At 44.8% G+C, this 26315-nt stretch overlaps 2 protein-coding genes across 3 annotated transcripts in view; both read right to left on the bottom strand.

Annotated features, from left to right (window-relative positions):
* The window catches only part of sh3rf1 (SH3 domain containing ring finger 1), a 92231-nt gene extending 89742 nt beyond the window's left edge, over positions 1-2489 (bottom strand). The window contains exons 1-2 of the mRNA XM_063201303.1: positions 2179-2489; positions 70-780 (exon numbers count right to left, since the gene is read on the bottom strand). Of these exons, the coding sequence (XP_063057373.1) occupies positions 70-507 (438 nt within the window). The 5' untranslated portion in view covers positions 508-780; positions 2179-2489. The remainder of the gene's footprint in view (positions 1-69; positions 781-2178) is intronic.
* Positions 2490-12693: 10204 nt separating this feature from the next.
* Positions 12694-26315, bottom strand: part of nek1 (NIMA-related kinase 1) — a 61740-nt gene continuing 48118 nt past the window's right edge. For both annotated transcript variants that reach the window (XM_063201301.1, XM_063201300.1), the window contains 4 exons: positions 25694-26163; positions 24906-25039; positions 13868-14000; positions 12694-12805 (listed from right to left, as the gene is read on the bottom strand). In XM_063201301.1, the coding sequence (XP_063057371.1) occupies positions 12792-12805; positions 13868-14000; positions 24906-25039; positions 25694-26163 (751 nt within the window). In that variant the 3' untranslated portion in view covers positions 12694-12791. The remainder of the gene's footprint in view (positions 12806-13867; positions 14001-24905; positions 25040-25693; positions 26164-26315) is intronic.

Below are 26315 nucleotides of genomic sequence, written 5' to 3'. Positions count from 1 at the left end.
TTTTGTCCACCAGAATGCCACAAGCAAAACAAAAAGAGATGGAGAAGAGCAGAGAGGCACCAAACTCACCCTGACAGGGGTACTCTTGGCCTGCACGCGTTGGGGCTGTAATCCAGGAGCTCCAGGCTCTCTCTGCCCCGCCGTGGCCTGAGCCCTGACCAGCACCCCAGCAACACTTCCATTAGCCAGGCAGACAGCCGCCGTGGTCCCCGCTCCCCCTGATCCACCACCGCCACCTCCACCTCCGGGGCCCGTCCCCGGTCGCCGCGGCCGCTGCCTGATGCCGTCCAGCAGCCGCACCAGCAGGATGTTGCTGGGCAGCTCGTCCACGCCACTCTCCACCAGGGTGCGGCACTCGGGGCAGCGCAGCTCCCCGCGCGAGCCCACGATGCCCAGCAGGCAGCGCCGGCAGAAGGTGTGCTGGCACGGCAGCACCTTGGCCGTGGCATCCAGACGCTCCAGGCACACGGGGCACTCCAGCAGGTCCAGCAGCGCAGACTCGTCCATCGTCGCCCGTCTGTCTGTCTGTCTGTCCGTCCACGCTGTCTTTGCCTTTGTTTTGTCGTCTAGTCTGTCTGTCTCTGCTTTTGTGTATCAAATCAAAGTCAGTCACTGAAGATCAGTCTCTGTGGAGGTTGTCAGTCTATGCAATAGTCTGGCAGAAAGAGGGGCATAGTGGTTGTTGTTGTAGGTGTAGCCTATGCTCATTTGTTAGGAGGCGCAAGGGCTTTCCCTGGTCACGTCACTCCCATGTCTCCATGATTGCAATGACACTGACATCTGTGAGAGACAGAAGGCAACACATGAAAAAAGGAGACTAGTCAGAGAAGGGAGGAGGGGTTACATTATCAGGAACAGACATTTAACCACAAATGTAAACAGAGGATGCTTCTTGTATAGTAATAACACTAGGTCGACTATTGGGCTCTTTCTTGACCTTGTATATTGTGATATTATTAGAAACCTATGCTACTGTGACATTGAAGACATTTTGTCCTACATTTATCAGGGGATGCCTGATTAATTGGCAAAATCACTTCAAACTGCTACTGTGTGAAACAGTATACAACTCCGAGCTCAGGAAGACTACACCAACTAAATAACCAATCCACCAACCAACTCCACACTCCTATCCTCACCACGCGAATGGGGGCAACGTGGGGTTTGCAGCCACGTTTGACTGGATGAATTTACGTGCTTGCACTTCTAAACGAGCACAACACCCATCCCTGACTTCTGAAACGGCAGCTCCCGCCCAACAACCCTTATGTCCTTTGGGAAGGTCTCCGCTGTTTACCCCAAGTCGCCGGGTCAATCAATCCGCAATCAACAAGAGCTGGCAACCACATTGAACCCGTTTTATTTTCAATCTTAAAATCGTACATACGACAGAGACCACAGCTCTAAAAGGCAAATATTAACACTAATCAGCGACATAAAAACTATTGCTACTTGTCCACCAAGTTGCATAATATTGGAAGTGGATGGATCTTTAGAACATCTGAACATTGTTACCCCATACATCATCGCTGGGAGAGCGCGGTAAGCGTAAAAAGAACACATTTTTGGAGACACTAATGCCTTTTTGTAGTAAACGTTAAATGACACCACACTCGTGTCAGTGCATCTGCAGTTCACCTTCAAATCCCACTATAACATGAGATCTTCATACTAATTCATATCCAACACTGCACAGTCTAACTTGATCCTCTAACTACGATGCGCAAACCTTGGTGACAAAGTGAGTCGGTATGAGTGGCCAATCGCGAAGTGTGATTCCAGGGTGTTTAGGCTATATTAGCCTGGTATTATCGAACTTCTCTGTTCATTCACATTCAAGATCCCTGGATGAAGGCAACTAAACTTTACAAAGTGTAACGTTTGAAGAGCAGACTAAGTACCTCGATTATCCAAAAGAACAATGTTAACATTGGGAACGTTTACGACCAACAACCGAATCATGTCCAAGCTACAACGGCTATTACTGCACGAATAGCCCCCTCTGTTTAGTGTCCCTACAGGAACCACTGCTCTGTTTACATGGAAGATAACCCCACTTTGGCAGTAATGAGGAGAAATAAGTTACTAGCTGAATAGCGGACATTATTATAGCTCTAGTCAGCATACAAACAGATGTATATCAAAATGTTCTCCTTAAAGACCAAATTGTTCACCTACCTCGGAGATTGCGCCTCTACTCCTACCCCCCTCCTCTCTTTCCAGAACAATTTCTTTCCGACTTCAACAGCCGACCAAGCACGCGAATAGCCGCCTTTCGCTACTTTCCCAAGCTTCAGTTCTCAGTCACGGTCGTTGTTTGTTCAGGGTTGGTTCTCGTCTCCTCGCAGCAAAGTTGAATGGTGACTTTCACGCCATTGCATTAAACGTTTAGGTGGTCCGTAAACGTAGGGTGTAGCGTTAATAAGTATCAGGGTAAAGAGAGAAGTGTATTGGGCAAAGAACTCCGGCGTCTGTGTCCGAACGCCATGATGAACTCGATTGTTACTTTGTAGCACCCCCAGTGGCTTATATAGTGCGACTTCACTCTAGTCGGGCGGGCGTAGTAGCAACACATTTCTACAAAATAGCGGCTTTGCGCTGAAATTAATGTGATGACTTTTTTTTATGTATTTTTTAAAGAAAATGAAACATTGTCGTTAAATGTTAGAACATATCAACATTAAGTTAAAAAATAAATGGACTTTCCTCTTAATCATTTGTTTATCATTGCCTCCAGCATTAATAATCTCTGTCTGATAGGTTTTTTTTGTAGTAGCCTATATATTATTAGGCTATTTATGGTATTGCAATTTTGAGTCAGCACCACATTTCATCACAATATTGAACGTGTAAGTAGTATACAAATAATACTATTTGAAATAATACTAAAGTTATTAAGTGAAAGATTCCTAGAAATTTTTTTTTTCCATTCTTCATTCTTGACCATGTACTACAAGTATTTGGTCTTAACATAGGACTTGAATCTACCAGTCAGTCAGCTACTGTGCAAAGGGCCCCCCTTCTTACTTCACACCAAGCAAAGGTCTGCAGACGTGTTAATGTACACGCCAGTTACATCACCCCAGTAGGCCAGTTATCAGAGTGGACCTTCGCATTGGCACATGTTACGGTGGAGAGGAGAGTAGAGGAGAGGAGCGAGCCTGACTCAGCTGTGCTATGCTGGGCTGCCTGGCCACCCTGACATTCCTCAGTCCTCCCTCAGCACTTCACTGTCTGTGTGAAAACACGAGTAGCCTGGCTGAATCAGCAGTCATAAACAAGTTGGGTTTTTTTGCCATTCCATCCAAATCATGTACGTATGACACTGTATGCCATTTTTGCACTGAAAATGGCTCTTCAGTTGTAGGCCTACTTGAGTGAGAAGTGTTAAGGGGACTACAGGTAGTACATGTTATTTTTTCCATGCAAAATGCATCACATAGTGTGTAATTTTGCATTGAAAATCTCTCTTCAGTTGTATTCCAGCTTAGTTTCACACAGGTTTCGACAACTGAATGCACACTTGATGTCCATGTTGAAATATAGGCTCTGGTCTGTTGACACAATATTCTTCTGTTGTGAGGTGACACTTGCGCATGTCCAACATTATCCGTTGTTTTTGATGTATGTTTTGGTGTATGTTGAATTTACTCAAAGTCCACGTTTCTCTTTCTCAATACATTCACCCGTATGTAGGCTATTTTTCCTAAACAGACCACATAGGCCACAACCTCAAGAACAAGCCCACATACTGCATGTCATAAGAAGAGAGCATGACATTTCAAAGAGAGAGAGAGAGAGAGAGAGAGAGAGAGAGAGAGAGAGAGAGAGAGAGAGAGAGAGAGAGAGAGAGAGAGAAAGAAAGAGAGAGATGTATATCAATCCTATGCTCAGGACTCAGCATATTGAGAGAGACCTGAGGTGACAGAGGGCCTAGAGAGAGAGAAAGAGAGGTGTAGGTGTGTGTGTGTGTGTGTGTGTGTGTGTGTGTGTGTGTGTGTGTGTGTGTGTGTGTGTGTGTGTGTGTGTGTGTGTGTGTGTGTGTGTGTGTGTGTGTGTGTGTGTGTGTGTGTGTGTGTGTTGGGGAGATAATAAACGTGTGTGATTTATGGTGAGGTGGCCCTCTGCTGCTGGATGAGATCCCAGTGGACCTCGTAGCAGCTCTCAGGTCATATTTCACTGTTGCCGTGAGACGCGTGTCCCCGCCCCCATGAGGGGAGGGGAATGGAGGGGTGGGAGGTGAGGGGGGCTTTAAAGCTACAGCTTTTCACTTCCTGGTTGACCCTCAAATGCCCGACTCCTCTCCCCCCACCAGCCCACCAACCAACCAAACCCCCCACTCACTCACATTTGTACCAGCATGCTCTACTGAACGCAGTGCAGGTAGTCAGTGGAGTGGTGTGGCGTGATGTGGTGTGGGGCGTGGGGTTGGGGGTATTTTTAGCACAGTGTGTTGTGTTCGATCGCCTGAGCCAATGCGCACACCTTAAGAGCTGTTCTGGCCACTCAAACAGACAGGGCAGAATGTGATAAATGACGGCCATAAACACCAGCGCATTACAACAACATGTTGCTGTGAAGGGAAAGAAGCAGAGCAGAGCGGAGCAGAGGAGCTACCCAGCTGTGCTGTAGTTCTCCTCCACCTCCTCCACCTCCTCCACCACCTCCACTTCCACCTCCACCACCATGGAATTCCTTGTCTTCATCCCTCCCGGAACATTCCACACTGTGAGGAAATAAGGAATAGATTAAACGGAACACAAACAGGACCCCCAGCCAGGTCAAACCCAGAGAGACTACAACACATTACAACACAAGCTGTGGAACATTTTTTTTAGCAGGACAGACACTTTATTTATCCTGAAGGGAAAAAAAATGGTATTCTGTATTTGAATGGAACATGTCTCACAAAATATCATACACCCCCTTCATAAAAGCTTTGATTTAAAAATTCTAATCATGAAACATTGAATGTGCAAGTACTGCATATAAACGAATGAGCAATCAATACACTTTGAGATGACCACTGTGACCATGACAAATGTAATAGCTATTGAGGAATAACAGCAAACAGTGGCATCCACAACAAATGATCTTACATTAGCAGTTAATGGGTTATCAATACACACGACTAACTAATCTTAGAGAGCTGTGGGTAGATTACTGTGGGATCATAAAGACTCGGGGCAGACACACCCTCAGAGGTATTTATCACATTTTGAGGAATGCAAACAGCATTCTTGCAGTGATAACATGTCCAATGTTAAAATTTTATGTGCAAATGTACTTTGGACCGCAGGCGAAAACAATCTCACTGCCATAAGGTAATGGTGAGCATGAAAATGCTGTGAGTGCAATAATATCTACTACCCGCAGGGCCGCTGATGGCTTTGGCTGGGCCCAGGATAAAGTAATCTGAATGAGCACCCCCTACCCAATACATACAACGAGAACCCAATTATGGGGCCCCCTTCGCTTTGGGCCCGGGACAGCTGACCCCTTTGTCCTCCCTCCCCTGTCGGCTTCCCTGACTACAAGCTCAAAACACCTGTCCTCAAAACACCTGCAGTAGGCCTTACATGCTGCAGTGCACGCAGGCTGATTGTAACATGGTGCAAGACAACTGAATGGCCATCTAGATCCCTCTCCATGCCTTTTGCTCCAGGCAGCCGATCGTAAATGTCATTTAAACATCAAGACCGTTTACATTTTGAAGTCATCCTTTGGAGACAGATACAAGACCATGTTTTACGATCATTATGTGTCTGAGGCCTGCAATTTTATGCCATGCACATTTATTCAGGAACGTGCACAACGCGCGCACTCGCACGCACGCACACACGCACACACGCGCGCACACACACACACACACACACACACACACAGAAGCACATGCACACACACACAGAATGAGCCCACACACATGATTGAGGTGACAGCTGTGTTATTGCCTGTGAAGACAAAATGAGAGTGCAAGAGAAGAGAGAAGAGAGAGATGGAGAACGAGGGATGAAGAGAAAGACAGAGAGAGAGAGAGGAGGGTAGAGGAGAGATGACATGACATATGCTCCCATCGCGGTCCCTGAGAGGAGAAACAAGGCCTGACAGAGATGCTGATGGATTCAACAAGCCCCCTGATACACCACAAAAAAACACTTTAACACGCCCCCAGAACCACCAGGGACCTGCTGCCTAATTCTAGCCTTGGCACGGAGATGCAGGCAGGCCTGGAATGGCAATCTGGCATACAAGGCCTTTCCCGGTGGGTCAACAGTTCTCGGGGGCCAGTGCTGTTGTTTGTTTGTATTTCCTTTATAGAGTGGCCCACAATTTTGAGGGGGCTGTGCAAAAAAAATGGCGGGGCCTTTTCTTTTTTTTTGGTCCCACTTCAGTCTTGGATAGGCACGGTGTGGGCTGATGTTTCTCCCCTTTCCTCCCCGGTGACTCTTGCCTGCTCCCTGGTTAGGTCATTCAGTCAACACGAGGGTGGAGCTGCTGCCATTCAGTCAGTCAGTCAGTCCACGAGTCAGACAGAAAGACTCAGACATGCGTTTGAAGACTTCAAAAACGAAGCCACAAGACAATACGACATTCCCCGTCCTTCCACAGTGGGCTTACCCTGCTGCCGCAGCAAACCAAAGCAAAGCAGTAGGGAAGCACAAACAACGCCAACGCTGGGAAATGTAGAAATAAATCAAAGGGCATGAAAGACATAAAAACGCATGTGACCCATGACAGATTTATAAGATGAGTGTGAGGGCTCTTTTTTTCTCTTCGGGATTTGGGATGCATTATTTAGGAGGCAATGATGACTCTACCACTTCCACCAATGGGGAATTTGGCTTCGGGTCTTTGTCAGAGCCAGATGGCAGTGGGATCAAAGGACTTATTTTTGTTTTATTGCAATGACATCCTCTGCCCATTCAAGCAGAGGTCCTCCAGACGTCTTGAATGAGGCATGAGCTGTATTATTTACATGAATACAGAGCAGGCCCTCTCTCTCTCTCTCTCTCTCTCTCTCTCTCTCTCTCTCTCTCTCTCTCTCCACAAATCCTTATTAAACTTGACCGCCAACAGGAGGACAAAGGGTACTAGAAGGACAAATGCACTGCCAAAGTGCTCTTGACTCAAACCCATCCACAGTGCCTTAGCATCTTAAACTGCACACATTTTGAGGGGGAAAAAAGACATTTTACTCAAGACTCGCTCAAGGGAATCCACCTTTAAACATTCCGGCCAATTAACCCAGTGTAAAAAGCTCAAGATAGAGGATGAGCATGACTACATTTTGCACTCGTCTTTCCTTTAAAAATAAATGGCACCATTTTATCACAGTTTGTCCCCAAGGTAGTTTCTGGAAAGAGAAGAGGCAGAGAGAGAGAGAGATAGAGTCAACAGGACTGTGGATGCTAAGTCGTGTGTAATAAATGAACTTAACTGGAACAGAGGTTAATTAAATTGACGCCGTAAAACACCTACTGGTGCAAAGGGGAATTAAGAGAGAGGATATAGAGCCTAGATTTGGAGTGGGTGGAGGGGAGGAGTGGTGTGGTGTGGTGTGGTGTGGTGTGGGGGACTTCATTCTACTTTACAGATTTGCATTTCTCAATCTCCATCCAAAGTGATATGGAGCCTGACAGAATACCCATATGCACAGGGGCCGGTAGATTATACAGGAGGAGCACAGCAGAGCTGAAGGTGAATTAATAAGCGAGCAGGTCTCCATTCCCTTAAATATGAGGAATTATGCGGCTCACAAAAGATCAGTACAGGCAGAAGGAAGATAGAGGAGAGAGAGAGAGAGAGAGAGAGAGAGAGAGAGCGAGAGAGAGAGAGAGAGAGCGAGAGAGAGAGAGAGAGAGAGAGAGAGAGAGAGAGCGAGAGCGAGAGAGAGAGAGAGAGAGAGAGAGAGAGAGAGAGAGAGAGAGAGAGAGGAGCAATGAGGAGTGAGCAACTTATCTAGGAGGAAGTCTTTGGGGGGATTCGGAGAGGGCAGTCAATTACTGCTCTCTGGGAAGCCATAAATATACGACAGAATTTTGTGCAAAAAAAGACCCAATTTAGATAAAAATCCTCCGATGATGAATGTGTTCTTCTCAGGCCACGTGTTCTAGCTCCATGTGCAGAATGGTATGGCGTGTGTTTACATACACACCCTTGGAACTGCGTTAATGTATTAGCTGCCATACAGTGTTGTCACTATCCACTCTTCATACAAGAAGGCTGGCAATGTATGTCGAAAAAAGGTTAATTCAATACACATAGCAGGTAAAATGGATATTTTCCAGTACAGAATAGTTGCGGACAGCAGCGTAGATGTGTACTGGATTGTGACTGTTTGTATTCTGGAAAAATAAACATCTACAAGACTGTGCTGTAAAACCCAAGGGGGCAAATACAGTGGAAATGTATCACTTCAAACAGCCAGCCAAGCAAGGCAGCTCCCTGTACGCAGGGCCGCCGACAGCTATGGCTGGGCCTGGGACAAAATCATCTGAAAGACCCTCCAGTTCAATATAAATATAATACTGTATAATGGGGACGCAATTCCTCCTTCTTCACTCTCCCTGGGCCTGGGACAGCTGACCCCTTTGCCCACCCCCCCCTCGGCTTCCCTGCGTGTAATAAAATAAGTGGTTGCAGAGGGGGCGGCTTGCTGGTCCAACACAAATCACAGTACAGCTGTGGATTAATGAGGGACATGACCTTGTTTAGTGTGGCAATCTCCTAACAGCATGTGAACCCTCTGGTCACGGCAGCCTACCGCCATCCCTACATCACCTCACCCCTCAGACACACCTACACAGGTCAGGCTCAGGGAGCACTCGAAATCAGCCATGAATTATTTATGTGTTTGGAAAAGGAGCAATGAGCACAGGTGTTTCAACATCTGCTGTCTGTTCAGGGGAAAAAGAATAGTAATGCAAAAAAAAAAAAAAACCCAGATACACACAACCTCTCTCTCTCACACACACTCACACACACACACACACACACACTCTCACACACACAGTTTTGAGTCATTGTGCATTAATCAGAACCACGTCATCCCTCATCTCCCTCACCTCCTGAGCACTGTTGAGATCTCACCCCTATTCACTGGCTCATTTTTCCAATGAATGCGTACACATGTCTGTACTCCAGTGGCACGAAAACCCACAAGCAAGCCAGCAGGCAAAGCAACCAAGCAACCAAGCGGGTGATGCATGCATCAAACAGGTGAACATTATTCACAAAGGAAAACAAAAACAGGTTACGCACAAACCAGTGGAACATGAAATTAAATCAGAAAATGATTTAGGGCACAGTGAAAAACAAAATGGGATGAATAAAATGTTTACCAATAGGCTACAATTGGGAAATGGATGGGAAACCAAATAGCGTATGGGGCACAACTTAAAACAACATAATGCAATTTTAATTTTCAGCCACCATACAGGTTAGAAATGCAATTGGTTTAGAGCAAACAATAAAACTAGATCTGCTACTAGCATTATCTGAATTTACTAATACTACCTCAATTTTTTTTTTTTTTAAACCCCTGTAAGGCGTTTGTGTTTGTTACATAGAAGGTGTTCGGGTCATTTTGACCCTGGCATATAGAAAAGAAAAAAAATTAAAAGGAAAAAAATCATAGCTCATATTCACCTTCATGTACCCTTCATCCTGCTTGTGAATTAATGTGTATATACAGTAGGGCTGCACAATTAATCGAAAAATAATCAAAATCGTGATAAAATAGTGAAATCGAACTCATGATTTTAATCGTGATTTAATCATGGCAATAGTGACCTACTTTTGAGAGCGTCCTTGAAGCCAGAACATACTGACATGCTGGTGTTTCTGGCCAGAAATCTGTCCACTTTTTTTATTACAATTCATTTTATTTTGCTCATCCCGTATGCAATTCATTCTTGGTTATATTTCATCTTGTTATAATTTTCAAAAAAAATCTGCAAAAATCAATAATCGTGATTAATAATCATGATTATGATTTTGACCAAAATAATCATAATTATGATTTTTTCCATAATCGTGCAGCCCTAATATACAGTACGTTTTTGAGTGAGAGCTACAGAGAGAGAAAGCTAAGGGGACGGTGAAGAAAGTGAGTGAACTGAATCCAAACTCTCGGATTGAGCCATTTGAGTGCAAGGTTGCCACATTAATGCACAACTGGAGGACCGAACCATATCTGCACTCCTTTTTCCACATAATTCACCCTCTGCCTTGCCTACTCAACATGGGATCAATATTGTATCAAAGAAAAGCACACAGGTGGCTGGAAGCTCAAGCAGTCTTCAGCATGTTCATTGGAGTTTGTTGGGTGCTCTTAGTAATGTCACTATTTAAGGGAGGCCTTTCTTTTCAATGGCGAACCTAGCCCTGATGAAGACCTGTGTGTGAGGTCGAAACATGTTGACTTTTTAATGTAACCCCAGCCAAGTATTATCAAAGGCTTTTTAATGCAACTCCCTGCTTGGACACCTTGTTTGGAGTGCCTGGATGAACTTTTCTCTCTGCATTGTATCAAAGAGTTTATAAAATATTGATGTACAAGCCCCCCAAAATGATACGAGTCAAAAGACCCAAATTAAAAAGTGCCTGTAACCTTATATAAATGTAATGACTCACTGAAACGAGTTCAGAAACACTATTTGACTCTTCGGGGAAAAAAAATAATGTTGGTTAAATTAGGTAGTACAATATTGCATTCATTTCATTTCATGTAGTTGGACCAAGATCAAAGCACCATTCATGTCAGTCTCGCTGATGTACTGTACGTACTGTAGTAAAAATGCCTAATCCTGTCCATCATTCTCTTCCATGTATGTCTATTACTCAAGAGTCTAGACAGTACAACATGGAGCCTGTAGCCTCTTGTTTTGCAGATTGTGAGGTGGATAAGCCCTTTTGGAATCACCCCTTGGATGATTACAGGTTGGGTGCTTTGAAAAAAAGGAAAGAAAGGAAAAACAGGGAAAAAAAGGGAACAGGCTAGACCAGGTGTGAGACTGACACCCACACACCCTCACGCACGTCCAAAGCAAAAAAACACATACACCATCAATTTGTGGTCGTCTGTGAATGTAAGGTCATGTGATTTAAGTGTTGGGGTTGGCTCAGGGTAACTCCCACACTGTCTCTATTGCTCATGGGAGTGACTTCATTTACACCTGTCGCCGACTGACAGTCCATTTTAACCAATCAGATAGGACTTTATGTGTAACAGGCCCACCTATCCAGACATCCAGACTCAGGGAGTTCCAAAACAGCTGATCCAACCACCTGTCAAGCGAAAGACTGAGTTTTGACATCAAAGACATTCTTGAGCACACATGGCACACACAAAACCACAAGACGGTGCTATTTTAAGAAACGTAAGCATTTATTTATTATTAAAAAGATACATAGTTCTGCTTCATTATGAAAGACCAACATACCGTGATAAATTCCATTTCTTACTACAGTACTTATTAATATTTCTTAGAGAATTCTCTGTACAGTCACAACATACATCCTGACAATACTCAACAACAAATCAACATCAGGAGTTCCTTGCATCGAAACTTCTTTGCTACATACCATACCAGCCTGTACTTCTCGATCTAACAGCCATTAACCATGTAAACATTAACGGTAGTGTTTTTGTTTGGGTTTTTTGTTTAGATGTGGAAACTGTAAGAAATGTGAAAATAATATCTAGGACTGTTGTTATATAATGTTTTTTTTGACCGAGCTGTGTAGAAAATTTACCTGGGACAAATAGTACAGAAAAAAATAATACGAGGTTAAGCTGGTTGTTGAGTTCCAAGTGTTGCATCCTTGATGTAGGACTGGTCTGTGGCCCCATAGAAAGGTCGAGCATGTGAGAACAGACAAGTGTTGTGAGGGAGCCCTAAGCCTATAGGCTGGAAATTCACTCTTGACCTGACAGGGCTGTGGGCTTTTATTTTTAAAACGGAAAAGGAACACTGTAGTGTCAACAGTTATCCACATACGTATTACATCTCATGACTTTGGTTAAGTACCGCCACATTACTTGGTCGTTCTCTCCACCCGTGAACACTTTCTACTACGTCCTACTAAAAAAAAAAACAAAAAAAAAAAAAAACAGTGCGCTGTTCGCTTTGACGTGAAAAGAGACACTTTCAGTCTTCAAGTGACCTCCTTCTGCATTCTTCATGCATACGTGCCTGAGACCCATGGCCCTGCAGAAGCCATTACTGTAGCATAACGCCACCAATGCTTACACACCACCCCCACCCCTACCAGCATTGCCCTTTACGCATCTCCCAAAGCAACACCACCCACTCAAGCAGTGCTATCCACACATAACCAACCAACCCACACCACCTCACTCACCCATCATCCTCTCCACACATCGGTCATGCCTACCCTGCACCACACAGCATTGCTCTGTACGCATCGCCCAACGAACCAACCACACCCTCCCACCCAGCACTGCTCTCTGTGCATCGCCCACCCCGATCCTCCGATGTGCAGACTACCCAACCCAGCATTGCTCCTCTGTGCAGACTACCCAACCCAGCATTGCTCCTCTGTGCAGACTACCCAACCCAGCATTGCTCCTCTGTGCATCATCCCACCCAATACCCACCCCACCCAACCAGCCAGTGTTGCTCTCCATGCCTCCATCAACCCCAACCCCACCACCACCCCCACCCCCATCCTCCGATGTGCAGACAACCCCCTCAAGTGCATCCTGGGAAGACATCAGTCTGCCAGCAGATTGTCTGAAGCTGCCAGCCCGGGTGGATGAATAGCTTCTATTCATCATTATCTGCCACAGCGAAGAGAAGAGGGGAGAGAGGGGAGTGGGGTGGTGGAGATGGGCAGAGATGATGGGAGAAAGAGGGGTAGAAATGAAGGGAGAGCAAGAGGAGGAGAAAAAACAAGCAGAAATGCCGGTGTTAAAAAGTCACTCTTCGAACTGGGTATATAATATAGCACATACAGTACAGGCCTTTTGGGGTGGAAAAGTGAGATTAGATCTCACTTGGCTGGGAGTTACACAGAGAGGGCGAGGGGGAGAAGGAGAGAGAGAGAGAGAGAGAGAGAGAGAGAGAGAGAGAGAGAGAGAGAGAGAGAGAGAGAGAGAGAGAGAGAGAGAGAGAGAGAGAGATGCATGGTAGGATTACCGTACCCCAGGCCCTGCTGTCTGTGGTCCCCAGTCCACCCCTTTGCCCTGGCCCCCAGACGTTTGGCCCTCGACCAGCTCCAGCCATCAACACCTGCACATACTGGGGCCCCTCACAGCCTCTCTACTCAGCACCACCTCTGTTCATGCACTGTTCACACTCACTGGAGGACAGTAGAGGGGTGTGTGTGTGTGTGTGTGTGTGTGTGTGTGTGTGTGTGTGTGTGTGTGTGTGTGTGTGTAATGTGACCTTATTCTGTATGATTATTACACAGCTATGAATATTATGACAGGACACTCATAGGCCTACACGCCACAAGATTATGGAGAAATACGCTATGGTTTTGTCATTAGATTGAAGTGCTTATGTGCAGTCATTGTAATGCGTGTGTGAATTGGTTCACTATAAGTAATTTTACTAAAGATGAGATTTGTCTTTATCCCCCAACACAAGGCACATTATTAATGGCTGACAAAGCCCCAGTTCTATATGATCTACGTATTTAGAATCTATCCAAAGAGCGATGTTCTAACAAGCTCAGATCGCAACAATATCAGAATAACATGCTTGTTTATAGAGTTGACCAGGGGCTTGGTCTATGATTGCAGCTGTTTAAGCTTTGTTTGGCCAGAAAAGTCCCATTTAATTGAGACTGACTAAGCATGTCTTCTGCCAAATGAATCCAGAATGTAAAAGGTGGGTACCTTCTTGGTACGCTCCATCAGCCATGACCAGGTGGAGGATCTTGGGGTAAAGGTGCTGGTGTTCCGTTCCCAGGATGCTTTGCAGCATGCTGGGGCCCATGTCGATGTTCTCATCCTCGTCCTCGTGAATAGCCTACAGGGGTAGAGGAGCAGTAAAGAGTAGGAATACTTTTATTGATCCCAAAGGATGTTAAGGTGATCAGCTTTAAATACACAGAACACACTTTGCACAAAGGGACACAGCTCACGTACACACATATCCGGGAAAGATGCAAGCAAAAAGTCTTTTAACCCATTAATCCAATAACAGAATTGTCAACGTGTGAATGCTGCAGCTGGTTTTAAAAGGTCCAAATACCCAGTCTCAATGGGTTAAATGTTCCTGGAAGGTTTGGAAAAAACACAAATACAACAGGCAAAGGCACAGAGCGAAATGGACTTGCTGCAACTGTCGTCGCTGCCCAAGAGTGAATGTGGCAGAGAGCCCATGGTAGCACACAGACGCAGCCATTTGACCATTTGCATAGCAACAAGCAGGGGCCAGCACGGAACAGCACAGCACACACGCGAAAATGTGTTCCGCACATGCAACGGCCATTTGGAAAAGAACTTCAATGCCCACTGGGACAGCAGCATGTTCTGACCACAAACCTAAATGGCATGTCTCGGGTAATTCTTAAACAGTGTGTGTGTGTGTGTGTGTGTGTGTGTGTGTGTGTGTGTGTGTGTGTGTGTGTGTGTGTGTGTGTGTGTGTGTGTGTGTGTGTGTGTGCGCACAGATGTAGTTACAGTATGTGCCAGAGATATGCTATAGATTATGTTTCAGTAAAAAAAAAAAAATCAGTTGTGGTAATGGACCTCACAGATACATATTCTTTAGCTGTACTAGCTGGTGCTGTTGTGGACATGCACACAGACAGTTAAAGGAAACACTGACCGTTTCTGCTATTCTACTTTCAACTCCACTGCTACAGAGAGCCAGTTCTGTGTGTGTGTGTGTGTGTGTGTGTGTGTGTGTGTGTGTGTGTGTGTGTGTGTGTGTGTGTGTGTGTGTGTGTGTGTGTGTGTGTGTGTGTGTGTGTGTGTGTGTGTGTGTGTGTGTTGCAATATAAAAACCTGTGTTGTTTGGACCCAAAAGGATTATTGCCAATATGGAAAGTACAACTTGAGCTTAATGCTTCTAGCGGACATCCTCTCCCTTGCAGCAGCCCTCAGCTCCCTCCCACCAAAATCTAACACCGAGTTCTGACATTCTCTCCGGCCCAAAAGGCACTGATGTGCTGAATCAGGTGTAACACAATAGAGTGGGCCTAGAGCTGCTGCACTCCGTTATGCCTCGCGGTTAATGCATTAGAAAAGGACTGAGCCATCCCAATACAAAGTTTGATGCAGCCACAAAGGGATGGTCTGTGTGTGTGTGTGTGTGTGTGTGTGTGTGTGTGTGTGTGTGTGTGTGTGTGTGTACCACAGCTGGACTTGGCACTTGGTCCTGTTAATAAAAGGGGTAAACTCATTCCCAAACCCCACCAATGCCATCCACTCATTCACCGCTCATCATCATGTGGAGGAAATCTGGTATATAGAGTGACAGAGTAGTTAGTGCTTGCACCTAAAGGACAGTAAAAACGAACCATATATTATACAACTTGCATTATACTTATATTACTGTTATTACTTTTATATACTTGTATTACTATTATATTTGCATGTTTCAGTTCTTACCTTTAATACTTTAATTACTTTATGTTGAACAGAGACACAGAAACCGGAGTGTGTGTGTGTATGCGCGTGTTAGTAGCTGGACCTGACAGGGGCCCAAGTCTGGGCAGTCTGCCAAATGCAGGTGGCGCACATCACTGTCCTGACAGGGAAGCATGTGTGTGTGTGTGTGTGTGTGCCTGAAATTGCATGCCTATGCCTTAAAATAAAGAGAAGAAAAAACATACAGTATTAAGTAGTACATTAGGTTGGCGTTAAATTGGTTTTATATTAAAGGTGTTTATCCCTAGATATTTTTAGTAGAGAAAGTGCGCTCAACTCCGAAAAGTTTCTTACAAGGTCTTTGGGTGCGAGCAAACAGCAAAGTTCATGTATAGTAAAAAAGCCGCACTCCCGGATCAATTTCTTGCAGTTTTAATACTGGGTTAGCATGGCAGACAGACAGACGTTTCGGCCTAAGCCTTCTTCAGCGTCTTTACAGAGGATGTAGGCAGGGTGGTTTTTAAAAAGACCAGTCATGACGTCAGCTAATTGCCACGTAAGCCGTGGAAAAAATAAAATATATACATGTGAATCATAAAGAAAAAAAACAATGAATGAATAGACACACCATACCCTGCGTGACAGAAAATAAAATAAAAGATAATCATAATAATAGCATTTCCATACAAGTGTCATTGCATTACAACCGACTCAAATAAAGCAATTCAATTCCAATTCCTCATTAAGGCCGCCAGGGTGCACCGTCTGAAGCGTGAAGATCCAGAACGCCTCTCTCTGTAGCAACGTGCGGTCCCTGTCACCCCCCCTTCTGTGTTGATTGACCAACTCTATGCCCTGGAATCTCAAAGAGCATATGTCATGGCCCATAGCGTTAAAATGCCGCGCTACTGGGGATGTTTCACATTTGCGCCTTATGCTGCTCTTGTGTTCAATTATTCTCAGTCTTAATTCACGGTTAGTTTTGCCTATGTAGCAAAGACCGCAAGGGCATTTCAACATGTATACAACAAAAGGCGTGAGACATGTTATCCTTCCCTTCACAGAAAACTTTTTTCCCGTGCGAGGGTGGGAGAAAATGTCGCCTTTAATCATGGCATTGCAGTTCACGCAATTTCGACAGGGGAAATTCCCTGGGGGGAGGTCACGTAGCCAATTCCGAGGTGGAGTGTATGTATCCGCTCTTACTAGTGAATCGCGCAGATTATTTTGTCTCTTATTAGCAAATCTCGGGGGGCTCGCAAAAGATTGTCCACACGTTGGGTCACTAGAAAGTATGTGCCAGTGTTTCTTTACTACGTGTTTGATGTCATTAGATAGGGGTGAAAATGTATTGACCATAGTCACCCGTGGTTCCTCGTGGTTACGCACTCGTTTCTCCAGTAGGGCACCGCGCGCTGAATTGCGCGCCTTCTCCAGACACGCATTTAAATTACCAGTGTCATATCCTTTATTGACGAAGCGCTCGTAGACTATTTTGGCCTGGGTCTCGAATTCGTCATCTGTGCTGCAGATTCTGCGAACACGCAGGAATTGGCTATATGGTAAACTTTTTTTCATAGATGGCGGGTGGTGGCTACTGTGAGTTTGTGTTTGTGCCCCCAGCCTACAACCCTTCAGTTCAAACTTTTTGTCGCTTAGTGGACCAGGAAGTGAGTAGCCTTTGCAGCTCAACCAAAGACACTAGATTCTACCCAAACCTATCCACGCAGGAGCGCGCGTCATTACGCGCGCTACAGGAGGATGATTCCATTGTCATTCGATCCGCGGATAAGGGCGGAGCTTTGGTCCTTCAAAATAAAGAGGCATATCGCCTTGAGATCAAACGACAATTAGACGACACAGAATTCTACACTGCCTTAACTGCTGACCCAACGATCCGATTCCAAAGCAGATAAAGAGAACACTGAACACTGCACTGACAAAAATGGGAAATCAATAAAGGATGAGTTTGACTTTTTTATATCAAGAACACCCCATTCGAGCTGTGTTTTACACGTTACGAAGGTACACAAAAAACCAGGAACTAACATCCCAGGGCGGCCCATTGTTGCGGGCTGTCAGTCTCTCACTGAGCCCATCTCGCAATATGTGGACTATTCACATCAAAAACCACTCGTGAGCGCATTGCCCTCATACCTGAAGGACACAACGGACTTCCTGAATAAACTTCAAACAATAACCTTATGTGATTCTGATCTGTTGTGCACTGTTGATGTAACCAGTCTTTATACTAACATTCCTCATGACTTAGGTCTTGACGCTTTGGAACATTTTCTCAAGTCTAGAAACACCAGCCAGCCCCCGACCAAACTGTTGTGGGATCTTGCCCATATCATCCTCACCATGAACACTTTTCTGTTTGAGGACACGTTCTACCACCAGGTAAAGGGCACTGCTATGGGCTCTCCATTTGCTCCTAATTATGCTAACCTTTTTATGGGCAAGTTTGAGGAAAATTTTGTACACAATACCAATGATTTTAGTCCATATGTCAAATGCTGGTTTCGCTTTATTGATGATTGTTTCTTTGTGTTTAATGGCTCTGTTGAAATGTTGCAGGAATTCCATGGGTACCTCAATACCAGGCTTGACTCCATTAAATTCACCTTAGAATTTAATGCTGATAGCATTCCCTTTCTGGATGTGCAAGTTACTCGTCGTGGCTCGACTCTACATACGTCTGTGTATCGCAAGGCGACGGATAGAAATAGCCTCTCAACTCACAGTAGCCACCACCCGCCATCTATGAAAAAAAGTTTACCATATAGCCAATTCCTGCGTGTTCGCAGAATCTGCAGCACAGATGACGAATTCGAGACCCAGGCCAAAATAGTCTACGAGCGCTTCGTCAATAAAGGATATGACACTGGTAATTTAAATGCGTGTCTGGAGAAGGCGCGCAATTCAGCGCGCGGTGCCCTACTGGAGAAACGAGTGCGTAACCACGAGGAACCACGGGTGACTATGGTCAATACATTTTCACCCCTATCTAATGACATCAAACACGTAGTAAAGAAACACTGGCACATACTTTCTAGTGACCCAACGTGTGGACAATCTTTTGCGAGCCCCCCGAGATTTGCCTATAAGAGACAAAATAATCTGCGCGATTCACTAGTAAGAGCGGATACATACACTCCACCTCGGAATTGGCTACGTGACCTCCCCCCAGGGAATTTCCCCTGTCGAAATTGCGTGAACTGCAATGCCATGATTAAAGGCGACATTTTCTCCCACCCTCGCACGGGAAAAAAGTTTTCTGTGAAGGGAAGGATAACATGTCGCACGCCTTTTGTTGTATACATGTTGAAATGCCCTTGCGGTCTTTGCTACATAGGCAAAACTAACCGGGAATTAAGACTGAGAATAATTGAACACAAGAGCAGCATAAGGCGCAAATGTGAAACATCCCCAGTAGCGCGGCATTTTAACGCTATGGGCCATGACATATGCTCTTTGAGATTCCAGGGCATAGAGTTGGTCAATCAACACAGAAGGGGGGGTGACAGGGACCGCACGTTGCTACAGAGAGAGGCGTTCTGGATCTTCACGCTTCAGACGGTGCACCCTGGCGGCCTTAATGAGGAATTGGAATTGAATTGCTTTATTTGAGTCGGTTGTAATGCAATGACACTTGTATGGAAATGCTATTATTATGATTATCTTTTATTTTATTTTCTGTCACGCAGGGTATGGTGTGTCTATTCATTCATTGTTTTTTTTCTTTATGATTCACATGTATATATTTTATTTTTTCCACGGCTTACGTGGCAATTAGCTGACGTCATGACTGGTCTTTTTAAAAACCACCCTGCCTACATCCTCTGTAAAGACGCTGAAGAAGGCTTAGGCCGAAACGTCTGTCTGTCTGCCATGCTAACCCAGTATTAAAACTGCAAGAAATTGATCCGGGAGTGCGGCTTTTTTACTATACATATCCCTAGATATTACCATATACTAAAAGAGAGTCCCTCTCCACATACAATGTGACTGACTGAAAGTCCAAGTGATGCCAGGCCTTCGTTGGGAAGTTCCCACTGTAAGAGACCAGGTGCGTGGCCTTGAAGATTAGGGAGTGAAGATGCCTGGGTGTCTAGGACCCCTTAGATGTCCAGGAGGGTGACCGCTATAGAAATACTACTTTAGCAAGTAAACTGCTTTTTGATAGTGGCCTATGGTCCTACAGTGCCATAAAGTATCTTCATGACAGCTAGCAATAGGTGTTGTTTAACTGAAACTGCCTTAATTGTGTGCATCCACATGCCCGCGTAAGGAGAAGGGGCTACGGTGGCTCCAAAAGAACAAAACGGGAGTGTCCCTATCCATGTAGGATCAAACATAAGGTACATATTTCAACTTCGTTAGGAGATAAGGTCTGGACACAAGTTATAGATAACGAAGTCTAGGTGACAGGTCTGATGCCATCTCCCAGTTTTAATGAGGAATATGATTTAGCACCTAGCAACATTTCCCGTGAGAAAGCACATAATGCCAATGTTCAAAACTAATTAATAACCCAAAAAGCTCTTTAATGATGTTCTTTTTGGAAACTCCCATCAATAAATCCACGATTTTAAAATTTCCCGACATCTCGTAACGTCATCTGAGATTTGATTGGCCAAAAGGTGGTCAGGCCAGGTGGACAAAGGACAGGGATTGGTCAGGCATACAAGATGCCCCAGACCAGGGAGCATAAAAGACGACCGGTCCAGAGCTCGGAAGGACAAATGCAACGGAGTCCCAAGAGGCAACCTGACGCATCTCCTCAGTTTATCAACTTTGTGGTCCGCTGTCTGGCTTTGCAGTAAGTAATTATATCCCCGAAACGCGGAGCGTCGGGATGTAATGGTTTTGCGTGCGCCGCCGCCGCGTCCGCCGCGTCCGCCGCGTAAGGTCTTTCGTGTTAACGCGATAACTTTTGAACGGATGTTTAGATTTGTCCCAGATTTTTTGGGTGAATGCTCTAGGGCAGGTTCATGAACTGATTCGAGTTTGGAGGTCAACACTTTAAAGATGGCTGAATTCAAGATGGCCGAATTTTTGTTTGGTCCATAACTTCTGACCGGGTGGATGGATTTGTCCCAGATTTGGTGTGTGAATGCTCTAGGATAGGTTCATGAACTGCTTCGAGTTGGGAGGTCAACACTTTCAAGATGGCTGAATTCAAGATGGCCGAATTTTTGTTTGGTCCATAACTTCTGACCGGGTGGATGGATTTGTCCCAGATTTGGTGTGTGAATGCTCTAGGGTAGGTTCATGAACTGATTCGAGTTTGGAGGTCAACACTTTCAAGATGGCTGAATTCAAGATGGCAGAATTATTGTTTGGCCCATAACTACTGACCGGGTGGATGGATTTGTCCCAGATTTTGTGTGTGAATGCTCTAGGGTAGGTTCATGAACTGATTCGAGTTTGGAAGACAACACTTTCAAAATGGCGGAATTTTCATTTGGCCCATAACTTCTGACTGGGTGGATTGATTTGCCCGGTAACACCTTATTTTAATGGTTCACCATTTCAGTGAATCTACCATATTAGGTACAGTGTAATAACCAATGTAACAATATTTAATACCATGTAATACTAGTGTAATACCAGTGTAACAATATGCAATATCAGGTACAGTGTAATAACGAGTGTAACAGTATGCAATACCATGTAATATAGTGTAATACCAGTGTAACAATATGCAATACCATGTAATACCACTTACGCACAAACACATGATGTAAGTAAAAAAATTACATTGTATTAAATATTGTTACACTGGTTATTACACTGTACCTAATGTGGTATATCCACTGAACCATTAAAACAGTATTACCATTTGCCCCATTTTTTTGCTTCATTTTCACAATAGTCGTTTGGTTTTAAGCCTATGCACTTCATGTCACGTCTGTATGTATCATATACGTTTACGAAATGGTGGACGGGAGTGGTAGGAATGATGGGGGACTGGAAGCGTCGCGTTTCGGGGATATACCTTAAGCAGTCGAAGGCGACTGCACAGGCAGTCTAGTTCTCGACTTTGGTTTTGTGGGACTTAGTTTTTTTAAAAGACTTAGCCTCCGGAAAAAACTTTGGTTCTGGAAAAAAAAATCAGTCTTCAAAAAAAACTTAGCCTCCGAGAAAAACTTTGGTTTTAAAAAAACTTGGTGTCTTGTTGAAATGTTTCAAGTCTAAGATGTATTGCATTGTACGTTGAACTTGCTTGTACAATGTCCCTAACCTGAGTCGAGTTAATAAAAGTCTCCATCAACAAACTATGCCGGTGTATTTGCCTATTGAATGATTTGTCTCCTAACTTATCCTTATTTTACCCTATATTCACATGGCCTGGTGATTGACACATCGATTGGAAACCACTACAATCATCACCACCCATAGACATCTGCACCCATCTGGGATTCCTCCATGCCAGAGACAGATGCCGATTGGCAGTGCGTGCCAATAAGACCTGCACGTATGACATCGAAATGCCAAGTAAAGGTTCTGCTGCTGTGTCTTACAAGGTTATGTTGCCTTTTATTACAGTTGCTAAGTGAGCTGAAATGTTCCTATGCCAGATGAGTAGCTTGTGTAATCGGGGCCGTTGACCGCTTTGTCCAGGCCTGGGACAAACATCTGAAAGGCTCCGCCACTCAAATATATACACAATGTAATGGGGAGCCGATTCTGGGTTCCCCTCTTCCCGTGCCCAGGACAACTGGCCCATTTGTCCGCTTCTGTCGGCTTCCCTGCATGTAATTGTCATAGTAATGTATGGATGAAATATTGTGGAGCTGACATTTAAATCTGTGATCTCATCAAAATTCCACGAGGGCTGCTATAATATTCTTCAATTGCCAAGTTGCGCTGGATAAAAGTCCTCAAATAAATAGCTGTAATTTTATGGCTGTAGCAAAGGAAAAGTGGATAAGCACCGCTGCAATTTCCACAGTAACCTTTCAAAATAAAACGTGGAAACAGCGGGAAAAACTGAAATGGCCAAGATGACACGCAGTGCTCCAGAACATGCAGTGCATTTTAACCTATAAGGGAACACCTGGCAAAATGACATCAATGAACTCAACAAACTTGGACGAAGAATTGTGAGTGTTTGTGTATGTGTTTTGATGGGAAGGTTTTCCTGTGTAAGTAGAGTAGTAAAGTAGAGTTGTGTAGTGAAGTAAGCAAGTGTATGTGTGTGTGTATGTGTGTGTGTGTGTGTGTGTGTGTGTGTGTGTGTGTGTGTGTGTGTGTGTGTGTGTGTGTGTGTGTGTGTGTGTGTGTGTGTGTGTGTGTGTGTGTGTGTGTGTGTGTGTGTGTATTTTGGGTGGCATTTTAGTACTGGGGTTTGTGTGTATGTGTGTTTATACAGTGCCGCCAGTTACTATTGGCACCCTTGAAGTTTAAGTACATTATGGGACATATCTCCAGACAACAAATAGTATGGTCAACCATGATTTTTCTATAGATAGCTTGTGGTTGATACTAATATAAAAATAATCAACAGCATTAAATACTAAACTATGAGAGGGAAAAAATTGAAGACGGTAAAGCTCCCTGGATCACTGGTATTGGCACCCTTTACTGGATACCATTGTGGAAGCCTAATTTTACTCAATTATGGTAAATCGCTAATGGGAATCACCTTTGACTACTTGCTTTTGCCCATATAACATGAGTTAGGCAAGGAATTATGATATTTGTGTTTAAATAACCACATGTTACAGCTTGTGTGTCTTTCACCAATGTGAAGACAGAGGAGCTGCCTGAGGACACCACAAATACTATTATTTGCAAAAACAAGACCTCCAAATAATAAAAGGTAATCTCAAAAGACCTTCGTATAACATTTTCAACACTGTGTTGTGTTATTCAGAAATCTGCCAAACATGGAGCTGTAAAGAACATCCTTGGATGTGGGGGGTAGGGGAAGACATTATGATAAAGGTATTTGGAGGTCGGTGCAAATAATGAAAAAACACAGGCTCTAACATCTACAAACCTGACTGTCAACTTTGAACTGATTTGGGTAGTTTTTTTCAATAAGCACCCCGTGTTAAACACTACACAAAGTAGTGCCTTTTGGTTGGAGACCAAGGCAGACCACATTGCTAAATAAAAGTCATATCAGGGAACACCTGACGGCTGTATGAGAAAATACAGGCATAGCACAGCCCTTTTAAGAATGTTTTAAGGTCAGATGAAGCAATAGCACAGTTTGTCAGTGACTTACACAAACAGCATGTTTGCATACCCTGCAAGAAAGTCTTTAAGGAAAAGGACACCCTACCAAAAATCAAGCATGGTGTCCGATCCATAATATTATGTCACCCCATTGTTGCATCAGGTATTGAAGGCTTTGACCGTATCACAGGTATCATGACAGGCATCATGACATGACAGGTATCATCATTTACAGGAAAAAGTGTAACCATGGCAAGAACACTTGGTTTGAGTTAAACATCATGTGCACTCCAGCAAGACAAAAACCCAAAGAACACATCCAAATGCACAGTGGATTGGTTGTAAAATGAAAGAACACAGTCATTGATGAAAACCAAAACCTTTGGAGGCTGCCATTGCTGTCTAATAGTGTACAATTAACCCTTGAAGGAGGGGTGCCAATATTCCTGGACATGCCCTTTCTCGTGTTTTTGTTTGAAATTACAAAATGCATTTGGAAATAAATACTTGGCAATTCTAAATATCTTATAATGTTCAATTAAAGGATCCTGATGGTAAAAGTTATGTTTATTTCCATTTATTTCTGGATATAATGCACACTTTGTAAATAAAATTAAAGGGTGCCAATACTATCTGGCGGCGCTGTAGATAAATAGCATGATCATAATGTCTGTGTGTGTGTGTTCACAAGTGAGTGAGAGAGTGTAGTATGTGTACATGTGTTATGTCGAGAGGTTATTGCACCTTCTTCTTGTACTTCTTGTTCTTCTTGTAGGCCTGTAAGCTCTCGAATCCCATTTCCTGATACTGCGTGCGTGTGTGTTTGTGTGTGTGTGTGTGTGTGTGTGTGTCTGTTGTCACCTTGATCTTGTCCTCTGTGTGTGTGTGTGTGTGTGTGTGTGTGTGTGTGTGTGTGTGTGTGTGTGTGTGTGTGTGTGTGTGTGTGTGTGTGTGTGTGTGTGTGTAGTATATGCTATTTCACCTTGATCTTGTTGTAGGCCTGTATGAAGGCTTCAAAGCCCATCTCCTGTGTGTGTGTGTGTGTGTGTGTGTGTGTGTGTGTGTGTGTGTGTGTGTGTGTGTGTGTGTGTGTGTGTGTGTGTGTGTGTGTGTGTGTGTGTGTGTACAGTATACGCCATGTCACCTTGATCTTGTTGTAGGCCTGTATGAAGGCTTCAAAGCCCATCTCCTGCTCCAGCTGGAAGCGCAGCTCCTCCAGCCGGCTGAAGATGCTGTCCTGCTGCTCCAGCTCATCAGCCTCCTCCTCGCCACTGTCATCTGGACACACACACACACACACGTACACGTACACATACACAAGCACACACGCACACGCGAACACACACACAAGGATTCAATTAGATTGCGATTATAGAGGGATTCAATCAGGAACACACAAGTTAATTTACATACACCTGCACACAACCATGGCATACCTTGCTCAGGCACACACACTGCCAAATGCACGCAAACACCAATACACACAGACAGACTTTGGCCATGAATACACCCTGCCATTGCCAAATAGACAAAAATTGATTTATAGTATCTGAGCCTCTGGCGCTCGCGCGCTCGCACGCACACACGCACGCACGCACGCACGCACGCACGCACACACACACACACACACACACGGCCATCAAAACTGGGCCATCTGTCGCGTCTTGGCCGTTCATGTGACAGCCGGCCGTGTGATCTGGCCGAGCAGCAGGGTTGCCAGATGAGGCTGATGATTTCCAGCCCAAAAAATGCTCAAAACCCGCCTAGAAGCACAAAATCACGCCCAATTCTATTGATTTCTATGGCCAAAATTGGGCAGGTTTTTCTGCTAAATGTCCTTTTTACCCGCACACAGCCATCCTAAGCAGCCCAATTGGGCGGGAAACAGCCCAATCTGGCAACACTGCCGAGGAGGGCCATGTGGCAGCGTACCTGACTGCCACTCTTCATTCAGCTGGTCACCATCGCTACTGTGGCGCTCCTCTCCTTCCTCCCCTTCCTCCATCCTCTCCTCTCCCTCCACCTCTCCCTCTCCCACCCCGTTGGTGAGTGGTCCCATGGGTTCTTCATCAGGGCTGCTGCTGGACGGTGAAGCTCCTTCCTCCTCATCCTCCTCTTCCTCCTCCTCCTCCTCCTTGTCTGTAGCCTCAGCATACACTCCATCCACACCTTCCTCCTCCTCCTCCTCATCGGGGCTTCCAGGCAGGCTGGCTTTCTCTGCGCCGCCTCTGCCATCTACCCCATTGAGGCAGCCGTCTTCCTCATCGACTGGGCTACCATTGGATGGCTCGTCCTCTTCTTCCTCATCCTCATCTTCCTCTTCGCTCTGGCTGTTGTCCTGCAGGAGTCTCTCCATTGAGGCACGCAGCTCACGCAGGTCTTCTTCCTCGTCTTCATAAGCACTGTGAAAACAGACAGACAGACAGAGTAAACACACACACGCACGCAAGAACACACCCACGCAATATCATCAGTCTCTGACATCCATCTTTGTATAGCAGACTAATTGCACATGATCAGTCATCTTCAGCCTCATAAGCACTGAATTAGACTA

Source organism: Engraulis encrasicolus, chromosome 6 (assembly GCF_034702125.1).
Source record: "Engraulis encrasicolus isolate BLACKSEA-1 chromosome 6, IST_EnEncr_1.0, whole genome shotgun sequence".
NCBI lineage: Eukaryota > Metazoa > Chordata > Actinopteri > Clupeiformes > Engraulidae > Engraulis > Engraulis encrasicolus.
The sequence above is the reverse complement of the archived record's forward strand: the minus strand, read 5'-3'. Positions and strand labels throughout refer to the sequence as shown.